The sequence below is a fragment of the Artemia franciscana genome, chromosome 2 (assembly GCF_032884065.1).
Source record: "Artemia franciscana chromosome 2, ASM3288406v1, whole genome shotgun sequence".
Classification (NCBI taxonomy): Eukaryota; Metazoa; Arthropoda; class Branchiopoda; order Anostraca; family Artemiidae; genus Artemia; species Artemia franciscana.
Window position 1 is genome coordinate 63,879,178 of NC_088864.1, and position 12,508 is coordinate 63,891,685.

Consider the following 12,508-nt stretch of genomic DNA (forward strand, 5'->3'; position numbering starts at 1 on the left):
TTTCACCTAATACTCTTGACTAAATGTTTTCTGTAAAACGTTTCAGAACGTCCAACTTTGATTCCTTTTGAATAATCAAAACATTTGAATACTTATTAACTTTTTAAATTTATTTGTATTTTTCGTATATAAGAAAACCGTATTCTATTTTTGTTTTATGTTATAGTGAATCAGGCGGCAATTCACAAATCCTTGTCTGAGAAGAGCTGGAAATGGTGACCACCGTCAGTGGTCGACAAGCTACACAACTAGTCATGCAAGCAGGACAAGCCCAGGTAATTGAACAATGACCTATTCAACGTGTTCTCATTTTGCCCTTTTTTGGAGGAGAGGGGGGTTAAAAAACTAAAAAGCGCATAAAAAATTTGTTTATATTCATTTTTGTTACGTTTTCACAAATTGGACAAACATGTCGGAGGGGGAGGGGCTAAAGCCCCCTGCCTAACCCCTGGGCACGGTCTTGCCTACTCAACATGTTCTCATTTTGCCAGTGTTTTTTCAGGGGGGGGGGGTAAGAAAACTAAAAAACCGTATCAAAAATTTATTTATATTCATTTTCTACGTTTTTACGAACTGGACAACATACCGGAGGGGAGGGGCTTTAACCCCCTAGCCTCCCTGGATGCAGTCTTTCCCACTCAACAGGTTCTCATTTTGCCAGTGTTTTATTTTTTTTTTGGAACATGACAATGAATGTTAAATACCTACTACTACTGACACTTCATCACTGCGCTAACGTTAGTGCTTGTTAAACACAATATATGACCCGACCCTTGATGACTTTCGATTATGGTCAGGCAAGATTGTCAGCTGCTCGGGCCTTGGCCCTTGCTACTCCTTTCCCTTGGACAAAACTCAGCCTTCAATAGATCACATCATAAATCGTAAATGGATTGAGTTATTTCGATAAAAGCGATATGATTTTTTATTTCTATTTTGTTTACAAAATCTGATTAGCTCATGTTTTTTATTGTTTTATCTACAGTACATGTACAAAATTTGATAATATTTGTTCTTTATTTTGGATTCAATTAGATTTGCAAGTCAGCTTTTTTAGTCTTAGACATGCTATGATGGTAAAAGTTAAAGATAGGTTAACTGGTTCGTTCAGGGGCCAATTCGATCAACTTCGTAAATAAAATCGCATAAAAAATTTCACGTGGAGAATCATTGCTAGGTGTAATATTAGCATTCGAATGATCTTGTAGAGAAGAAAGAGTGGTCTGATATTTTGCTTAACTTAAGAACATCCCTGTCAGTTTTGAGCAAATTTGGGACTAAGAAGATAATTTTCTATGTCAGTCTCATTGATAAAGATGAAAGATAGGATATAAGCTAATCTGTAGCATTATATTTTCAACCATTAGTTGCTCAATTAAGCTAAAAACTAAATATTTAGACCGACTCTTTGTCGTGTTAAAATAAAAAAAGTAAAAGTTATCGGATTATGACGCTTCTTGACTACTAAGGTCCTTTCGTTGGTCATCACTGATGGGTTTAGAAGGGACCAGGGGGACGCCCCCCCCCGAATTTTTTTGAGGCCCTCATTCCATGTTTTTTTCTGTTTTATAATCTTTTTTTCCAAATAACCTTGTCGATTTGGTCAATTATTGGTGCCCTTGTCACATTGCCCCCCCCCCAGGAGTTGTTTCTAGATCCGCCTTTGTTAGCGCTGCAGTGTGTTGTTACAGCCAGATTCGATCTCTGGGTCTCCTATCGTGCCATGACCCTCATTTGAATTTAAATTTTCTACCGAAACACGAGCCGAAAAGTTCAATCATTGAGGGCCTAGACTATATATTCATCAAAACAAAACAACACAGAAGAAATATGAAACATAAAGATGTATTTGGTGTATCGTTGAAGAAGCTGAAATAGTACCAATTCGTTTTGTTTTTAAGGGGAGAATTGTTATGTCAACTGGCTTAAATTTGAAAATGTGTCGTTAATTATTATTTTTTGTTTGTTTTATAGGTAGTTTCATTATCTCCATCATCAACTGGCCAGCAAGTGATACAAACTTCCAACGGTCAGCAGCTTATTGTCCAAACTATTGCTCAGAACAACCAGCCACAAACGATAACTCTAAATGGGCAACAAATTCAAGTCGTACCTGTGCAAACCCTTCAGGTATTATTTTTATAATAGTCTAGACCAGGGCTGGATCTAGATGGGGGGGGGGGGCTAGAGGGGGTGGCAAAACAAGCTTAAATTGTAATATTTTTGGGCACAAATTGTAATATTTACAGTATTGGTGGTATGGCAAAGGGTGGCAAAGACTATATTTACTCCACCTCTCCTGAGAAAAAACCTAACTCCCGCTCTGATTTATAATATTGGTTTTCAACTGAAAGAGTAAGGGCCACTGAGGTTGCCGCATTTTGACATAAAATTAAAAGCAGCATTGGCCTGGTAACCTACTGGTCTAGCAGTTTTACAAGCAAAAAGAAAGCACCCATTAAAAAGAAAAACCTGGAAATTTACAAAAAGAAACACTACATATAAAAGAAGAAAGTGTTTGCTAAACTATAAGCCCTTCACTTTCGAATTCAGCTTTAAAAAAGGTTAGACTAAGGTTACTCTTTTTCTAACAGTCTATAATGTTGGTTTCCAATGAGAGCTAAAACTAACTGAAAGTGCCACATCTTGTCATAAAATTAAAAGCTGCATCGGCCTAGGTACCCCCTGGTCTAGTAGCTTTATGAGCAAAAAGAAAGCACCCCATTAAACATAAAATGCACAACGAGGAACACTACAGTTAAAAGAAGAAACTACAAATTAGTTATAAGTACATCACTTTGGAATTCAGCTTTAAGAAAAGAGTAGGGTGAGCTACTATTTTCTAATAATGTTGAAGTAGGGTTCCCAGTTGGGAGAGTAGGGACCAGCGAGGCTGTGATGTCTTGTAAAATTAAAAGCAGCTTTGGCTTGGGAGTGCTCAGTTTTACAAGTAAAAGGAAATTATCCCATCAATATTCACGAAGAACAAGGAAGCTAACCAAATGTCATACTTTGACTGGGGTGGCCATGATTTGATGACATAATCCTGGCGTCTCGACCATCTTTCAGCTTTATATTTTTGTTAACATCTTCTATTGACTTCTGATTGGCATTTTATATTTAGAAATAAAAATTTTTGGTAAATTCTGGCCCACAGAGGCCAGAATTGAATGAAAACCCTCCCAGCTTTATATTTTTGTTAACATCTTCTATTGACTTCTGATTAGCATTTTATATCTATAAATAAAAATTTAGGTGAATTCTTGCCCACAGAGGCCAGAATTGAAATAAAACTCTCCCAGCTTTATATTTTTGTCAAAAACTTCTATTGACTTCTGATTAGCATTTTATATTTATAAATAAAAATTTAGGTAAATTCTGGCCCACAGAGGCCAGAATTGAAAGAAAAATCAGCCGTTCTTTCAGTTTACCTTTGGCACTGAACTACAGGTGTGGCAGCTTAAAATACAATTCAGCTCAAAATATGGTATCAGATATATAAACTATTTGATTACTTGCTTCGACCAAACAAAGCTAAATGAGTTTCACTTACGACAACGAATAACGATAACAGTAACGAATTTCACTTACGATAGCAAATACAAGATCGAGCCAGTAACTTCATAATTATTCAATAATAATTGTAATATCAATACTTTTGCATAATCTGCTGCATAAATAATATTAAATATTAATCAAGCATTATTTAGCTTGATTGTTTATTGTTGTATCTACATGTATTTCATTAATAAACTTTTTAAAAAATCCCTAAGAATAAAAAGCTTAGAGATCTATGACTCATATTCTACTTGTTTTATTTTTATTCATTATGATTTGTAGGACTAAAGTACAGGAATACTTTTTTTTTAGACGGGATCTAGTAATGGATCTCAGCCAATAGTGATTCAGCCTTCGAATGCCCAAGCAGCGCAGATTATTCAAACTCCAGACGGCCAGACTTTAATTTATCAACCCATATCCAATGTAGAAACTGTGCAGCAAACTCAACCTCAAGGTACATTTTGGTTTTATATTTTGGTCATTTCCTTATCATTTTGTGTTTTTGTTTATATTCTAGTAAGTGTTATTTTGTTTCATCAAGTATTGTTATAGTACCAGCCGACGCAATGTGGTTCTCAAAGGGAAGATAATAGCAGGATAGCAGTTGTTCAGTCACGCTTTAGTCTTCTTGATCTACAATGCCCTACTGATCTTCTCTTTGAGAACAGCTTAACAAATGGTTTTTGGTCCAAAAATATCAAATACTTCACTGTTATGTCCTATGTTCCGAAGTTCCATCCAGTCATTGTTTCATTAGCTGGTGTTCCTTATGTATATGATTAAGATACTTTACTTTGAATTTTTGGACTAAAGCCTTTAAAATAGCGGGTTTTTTGAAGACTTGGTTGGCGAATTGATCAGCCAGCAACAACGTTGCCACCGCTTTAAAACAAACTGTATCAGTTTCCGGACTAAAATTATACCGCAAGGGAATAATTTGTACCATCCGAATAGCATGTTAAAAATTTTCGATAACCAGAAAAAAATACCATAAAGTTTCCAAATTTATTGCATTGTACCTGGACCTCTAATTTGTACCAAAATCGGTAAAATTCTACCGCGTTGGTAACGTTGGCCAGTGAACTGTCTCATGTGTCAACTGTCAGCTGTCAAAAATACCATAAAGTTTCCAAATGTACCGCATTGTACCTGGACCTCTAATTTGTACCAAAATCGGTAAAATCGTACCGCGTTGGCAACGTTGGCGAGTGAACTGTCTCATGTGATCCGATTTAAAACATTCCTGAACATAAATCTGAGAAATAGAACCAATAAACTGTATACGTTGATTGTTACTGAGATTGTCCTGATTATTGAAAATTCCGGTATGCTTTCCGTTCTTCGGTTCTCTTTTTTTATTGTTTTTTTTTTTATTTATTTATGGAACACAAATATTATGTTTTATTGATAAATAATTTTATTTTTCCATCCAGTTCCATCCAGTCGATGTTCGATTAACCAGTGTTTCTCTGGTAGACTATATGTTTAAAATGGTTTATTTCGAAAGTGTTTAAAACAGCGGGGTTGTTAAAGCCATGGCTGGCGAGCTGATCAGTCAGCGAAGCGCCCAGCAGCATTACCAACACTCTGAAATAAACTGTACCAATTTTCCAACTAAAATTGTATCACCAGAATATAATTTGTACCATTTGAAAAGGAGGTTAAATATTTCCCCTGACAAGAAGAGAATTCTCGTTAAACTGAAACTTGAACAGATTTTCGAGTAAGAAAGGAGCAAGTGAAACCAAAATATACAGGAAAATTTTTGTTGTTCCAAAAAATTGTAAATTAACTCATTGTACCATGATCTCTATACTGTACCAAAACGGTACAGTTATACCGTGTTGGTAACGCTGCTGACCTATGTGATCCAGTTTAAAATAAGTCTGAATATAAATCTGAGAATGAACTAGAACTAGGAAATGGAACCAGTGTGATCTATTCATTGCTTGTGTCGGAGACTGTCCTGATTATTAAAAAGTCGGGCATGCTTTCCATTCTTCGGTTCTCTCTTTTTTTTTATGGAACATAGAGGTAAGAAATGACACACAAATTTTATCAATTCTGAAAATATCTAAAATTCAAGAGTTTAGTGACCGCCAGTCTTAAACTCCAGAGAAAAATTGGCAAAAGTACAATCGGCATGATTAACGCCACATCGAGTAATTAAATAATTAAATCGACTGACATTAACATTTTATGAAACATTTTCATACAGAAAAGAAAATGTGGTACAGGGCTTGCAAGGTACCAATTTTGGTCATGAAAATTGTCATTTTGTTGACTATTTAGATTGAAAGTAGATTGCCATTAGTGCAAACAAGATTCCCAGGCTATTACCCGAATTGTCGCTGAATCCATTTTCTACGCTTCCAAAACACGATCGTGAATGATGATTAAAAGACCCCTTCTACAGAGGTTCTTCTGCAAAGCCCTTCAATAAAACGCACCCTTCAAAAGTTTCTAGTTGTCAAAAGCTAAAATACCAAAACTTAAATTTTTGGTCGTAATTTTTCGATTATTTAAGGTTGGGGGAATAGCTCTTCCAGTCAATTTTATTTTTAGTCAAATTTATCATTTTGCCCAATAAACTGCCTATTTCTTAAAGTGATCGTAAATTTAAAATTTTGAAGAATCGTGTATACTTCTCAAGTTTTCAAGTTCCAATTTTTGTTTTAGGTATTTCAAGATACGTGTAGGGAACAATATAGTATACTACTGCTTATCCCCCTCTTGGTTGCTGAAAATAGAAAAAAGTTCCATTTTTCGGATCAGCACAAAGAGATTAGCAGCAAACCGACCTGCCAGTATCAATAAAAATAACTGACGTAATATTGTTTTGGATCGGCGGTTATTACTAATGAGCAATTATCAATAAATAACATTAATTATAATACAATTAATTGCCATAATATATATGTTAACTACAATTACAATAATTATAATTGAAAACGATTTGTGTTTTGTCTTAATTCTTTAGTCATAACGTCCTATTTTTGTCAAAAGAGCCCTTTTAAAGTTCCCTATTTTTATCATTTTCTTTTTCCTATTTTTATCATTTTCTTTTTCCTATTTTTATCACAAGAGTATAAATTATGTTCAACTACGCTGGGAGGAAACACGACCAATTAGGAGAGAGTTAATTGGAACATATATCCTCAATCGAAAAAACCATGAAACCATGCCAGAAGCCCGAGAACATATGTCATTGCCTTGGGCCACGTCGATGACACTTCTATGACAACTGAAGAAAAAAAAAAAAAAACAAAAAAAAAAAACAATGTTGCCAATAGGTTTCACAGGTTCAAGTGTCGGATTAACTCCATTTTTAACCCGTTAAAATATTAACCCCATTAAACTATAATTTTAGCCCATCTGTCCTTCCTTTTGTTTTCAAGTTCCCACACTTACAGTAACTGGATTTCATATACAGCACAATAGTATTATCATTTTGTTTTAACCAAGGAACTTTGTATGGAAAGAGTTGTCATAGAAACTTAGGAAAGGGCTCATTCAATTAAAAATTCGAAGTTCTACTACCTTTTATAAGAGTCAAAAGATCCACATCAAGAGCGCATTCTAAACGATTAGATTTTTAGTAAATATGATGGTCTGTTTGATCACATTTAAAAGCGTCCATATATGTAAGGTAAAATGTGTAAGGTATATATATATACCTTATATATTACCTTATTTTATATATTACCTATGTGTAAGGTAAAATTGAATTGATGCTACATCTTTAAGTAATAATAATTCATTTTAGTTATAAATCTTGGTGGCAACATAATTCAGACTATGCCTCAAATGACCGGTGTAACGAACGGAGGTGGAAACATTGTAATGATGGTACCTGGTAACGGAGGTGTCCCTCAAATACAAAGGATACCTGTTCAAACACCCCAAGAAGTTACGGAAGAAGAGCCCCTTTTTGTCAATGCGAAGCAGTATCACAGGTCTGTTCTGCTTTACTGTATTGGTTAAAAGCTTAAGAAACTTAAAAGGAAGGAAATTCAAATTTTTCTCTGATTAAGAACTACGGTACCTAGCATTACTTCACAAAATCCTATGTCCAGGTCACATTCTAGTTACTTTCGATGATAAAATAAAAGTTATGGACGACTATAGCGCCAATTACGTATACTGTCCGTAATTTCTTGAATTGAGTACTGTTCAGCTTTCAAGCTTGAAGTTCGTGATTGACCAATCAGAGTTAAGGTATTGCTTTTTGAAATAAGAAAAGATGGAATCTTGGATCAACCCATTTTTACATTTGTTATAGGAGTTAGAAAAAATATACAAAGACATTTTACTAATAGAGAATAATCGGGTACAAATTATGCACGAGCCGCACTATAGTCACATCTGTTGACAAAAAGCAAAATTTTATGAATGGCTTAGGGTTTTCCTTAGTTTTAGCGACACACTTGTATTTCAGACGTGGAAAGTTAACATTGCAGAAAATTGGTTTAAAAAATTTGCATTAACACTAATTTGTTCCTAACTGTCCTCTTCTGATACTACATCTTCTTAATTTTCGTTAGATTTCAGTTACAGATAGAAAAACTGCTTTTGCAAGCTTCCAGTTTTTCTAGCTTTAAAAAATTATGCCTTAAATTTCGACTGCTCACTAAGTTTGATAGTTGAATCTATCTTTTAGAAATATTTCTTTGCCATTGTGGAATCCAAATTTTAAGTGAAGTTCGAAATATTTTTACTTTGTCATTTTTTGCTTAAGTCTGGCGTAATTTGATGAAATAAATTGTATTTTAATTTATATATATTTTTTATTTGTAATAAAACAACCACGCTACTTTACGTTTGAAAAAATAGCAAAAGTTAAATCGAAAAACGGAGAACCATGAGAAAATTGTAAAACATTTAAGTTTTCACGCAGGGATCAAATGTCTTTTTTACGTCTTTTCAGCTTATTATTTGCCAACAAGAACGTATTTTAATATAGCATCTACTTTTTTTGAGAAGGTAGGGGGTCAAAACAGCCCCTAAACAGGTACAGGTACTATTTATTAGCAACGATCTCTAATCTACCACTTTAAGTGGAAAATACACTAGCGTGCCCGTTAATTCACATTCCGACTTGGTTCTAGCGTCTAGGGAGCAGGCACAATCCTCCTCCAGGACACTTCTCCAGGACACTTCTCCTCCAGATCTTGGGAAGGTGTGGGTGCCTCTTCAGAACTTATTCTTGCCTCGCTTTGGAATTGATGTAGACTGTCGGACCACGTCATTCTTGGACGATCACAACCAGCAATGACTATTTGGCTACTTGGACAACCACTTGGACGAACAGGGAAAAACTCACTTTACGAGAAACGTTCTTTGCAATAATTTTAGAACAATTGAACGATTTACTAGTGAGTGAAGCAATTTACCATTAGCAATTTTTTTCTCAGGGAACCGTTGTGATATTTCTAGATGAGGCTTACTTTTTTCAGTGGTTATTTTGTAATTGAAGCTTAATAAGAACTGCACCTAAGGTGGAAAATAAGAGGTGCAACAAAGATTATACAAAAATACAATAGAAACAGTAATGTTGATATGTCCATATACGATTATATATATTACATTATATTATATATTATATTATATATATTATATTATATAATATATTATATATTATATATATTATATTATATTATATATATATATTATATATACCATATATATTATACGATATGAATACTAAATCCAATATTGTGTCGTATCTCAGGTGTGATTATGCAAAGAACGTTATCTTACGTTATATTAATTCACAAAAAAAATGTTAACTGACATTTTGAGTTATATTAACTTATATTCTGAGGCTAATACCTCAGAATGTCATACCTTATAATGTCACACCTAATGATGATTTAGGTCAATGCAATCATGGTAGCAATTTCACAGTGAACTTTTGTTTTCAGGATACTGAAACGAAGAGCTGCCAGGGCCAAGTTAGAACAGGAAGGGAAAATACCCAAGGAGCGAAGGGTGAGCATTTTCTTTTTGTATAAACGTTTACCAATATTTATTGATAAGAGCCTTTATTTAAACAATATCCCAAAATGATTGAATGTATAATTTGAAATAATTGGAATTTGTGATCTTAATAGTTTCCCGACAAAACGGTAGAATGCTCTTTGGTATTCTTCAAAAGACAAATGATCTGTCACTTAGGTTTATTGGCCGGTGATACAGAATGGTTAAATTTTTGCAGATTTGTCTTCTTTCAAGTGGATAGTGTTTTATGATGAGACGCTCCATAGCCATTAATATGTATGGAATTTTTAATAAAAGTTTATATTAAGTACATTTGTGGATGATTTATTTTTCCGTTTTCTTTCGTGTCTCTATTTCCATTTTTCTTTCCCTTTTTAAATGTGTTCGTTTGTGTCTGTTTCTATTTTTCTTTCCCTTTTCAGTAGACATTGTTGAACGACGCAACTACTGATTTTTGGTTGATCTTTCTTATTTCTTCTGTGTCTTCTGGGCCTAGTATTGTGAGGGCGTCTTGTAGCCCTTTGATGGATAAAAATAAATAAAAAAATCAAAAAAATCTTAATCTTTCAAAGTGAACCCTACAAGAGCTGAATAGATACTGCAAAGTATCTACGCAGTATCTATTCTGCTCTTGTTAGGTTCACTTCGAAAGTTTGGATTTCTTTTGTTTTTTTTTTGTTTTTTTTTTATTATGAGCACTGAGGACGACTTGGGAGAGGTTCTTGTCGAAATATTTGCTTATCTCTTCGTCTTCATATTTTGCCACTGGCTGACAAAATCTCACCTATTTGATTTTATTTTCCATTTTTTATATCCTTTCCTCTCTTGGTTTCATACAACATCACTAACAGCACTCTTATAAACCCTTGGATATTGTATCGATCCTACCAGTCTTAGGTTTACAATAACATAGTCAAGTAGGTTAGCTGTTTTATCATCATGTGAATACCATGTTAACTTACAGACTATTTCATGACCAAATACTGTTTTGGTTATAACTAGATTGTTAAACCTATGAAATTGCAGCAGTCTGGAACCATTGCTGTTTTCTTTTCCTACGCCAAATTTACCTTTGCTAGGATACCATCTTTCCCTGTTTTTACAATCATGGTATTTAAATCCCCAATAAAAATACCATATTTGTACCTGAGACCCTGTTTATTTGTTTCTGTAACTGTAAGTAACGTTCATCTAATTCACTACTATCTCCATCTCTTGGTTCTACAGTTGCATATACTACTTAATTAATATTAATACACGTTCTATTATTAATACTTTGTCAACCTAAATAAGATTCGGTAGTTTCCTTATTCATCATAAGCCCTATTCCCTGTCTATGCACACCCTCATTCCTGCTGAAGTAACTAAATTCTATATCACCTAATTTTGTTTTTTCCCTGGGATAAGATAAGATTTATTGCAAAAAAGCCTGCGGGCCATAGCAACACATAATACAGCCTACAAACGAGCTCAATAACAAAATACAACTTTAGATAATATAAATCAAAACAATCAAAAAGAACAACAAAAGAACCACAAAATGTACAGAATACAGTAAACAAACATAACTCAGGAACATAATACAACCTCGTTTTGACTGATAAACAATACACCTAACAAACTATCCACGCAAACATGATTCCCTATGTTTAATCCCTAAACGAAGAAACTTGCACAACTGTTTAATAGAACAGGCTGTCCTCTCAGCCATCCACTCAGTTAGCCAACATTCACTCCCAAACTTTCGTCCAAATCATTCCTTCTGCAATTCAGACAGCTCTTCACACTCGGATACAAAACAAAATAAGTTTCCATTCACAAATCCACACATAGGGCAAAAATAGGGTCTAGCTGCCATTCTAATCTTTCCCAAAAACTTCCTTCTCTCACCTAAATCCAAGCTATCCCCTCTTACCGACAACAAATTCTTCAAATCCTCCATTATTTAACCAAATTTGAAATAAACCTCCTCCCCCCAGCGATCTTTAGCTAGATATGAGTATCTGAATCTCCTAATTAGTCCAGTTTGAAACGTCTGAATTTGTTAGTAAAAATGTATACGATACGATAGTTGTTTTTTGACGTCGTAACACTCTAAATAGCACTTTTCATATACTTCAAATAATTTAAATTATCATGGGCTCAGGAAAATAAATGGTCCCAGAACCAGTGCAGGACGGGGACTAACATATCCTCTCACACAAAGAACTTAAGCCGGTTTAGAACCTGACAGCAAGAAATTCCGTGGACCTCCAGTTGAATGGACACTTTGTGTAATCCTGGGCCCATCTTGGTTACAGCATGGTTTTCCACATTTGACGATGCTCTTCTATTAACAAGAGTTGAAATCCTGCATAGACAATCTCAAGTCTATTACCTCCGACTCATTATATATTCATCCCTGCAGATATTATAGAAACCCAGACGAATTATCTATTCATCAGGACCAAGTGCAAATGCTGTGTCGTTTACTAGGCTATAATTACCTTGAGGGGTGCCAGTCCTCAAGGTCACCCTGCAGCACTGTTAACAGTCCCAAAAACCTCTTCAAGGTCCAAACAGATGGCACTACGAGGCCATGTAAGCAGGATGTTACTGTCGGGGATAGGGAGGGAGAATGGAACTTATGACGGAGTGGAGACCCCAGACCATCTCATAACACCGGAACAGCTCCAACCTTTTATACTCAGCCTATCCTCGGCAGGGCATTTATAAGGGAGATGAGTTATTTGCGAAATTACAGGAAAATATGGAAAATTTGAACTGAAAAAAAGAGGAAAATTCCATATGTTAAACAACAACATAAAGTATAAACAACAGCAACATCAAAACTCTAAACAACATAATGTTAAACTTCTATTAAAAATAATTGTTTGTACACGAAAGTTTTTTTTTGCAATCAAAGTTGCAGAAAAATTTCTTTTCGCCTTATTTTATTCCTAATCTC

General features: G+C 34.6%; 1 protein-coding gene across 1 annotated transcript in view; it reads left to right on the plus strand.

Annotated features, from left to right (window-relative positions):
- Window positions 1-12,508, plus strand: part of LOC136043934 (nuclear transcription factor Y subunit alpha-like) — a 36,304-nt gene that overhangs the window by 18,003 nt on the left and 5,793 nt on the right. Inside the window, exons 2-6 of the mRNA XM_065728995.1 lie at window positions 167-275; window positions 1,975-2,130; window positions 3,871-4,015; window positions 7,328-7,517; window positions 9,486-9,552. Of these exons, the coding sequence (XP_065585067.1) occupies window positions 213-275; window positions 1,975-2,130; window positions 3,871-4,015; window positions 7,328-7,517; window positions 9,486-9,552 (621 nt within the window). The 5' untranslated portion in view covers window positions 167-212. The remainder of the gene's footprint in view (window positions 1-166; window positions 276-1,974; window positions 2,131-3,870; window positions 4,016-7,327; window positions 7,518-9,485; window positions 9,553-12,508) is intronic.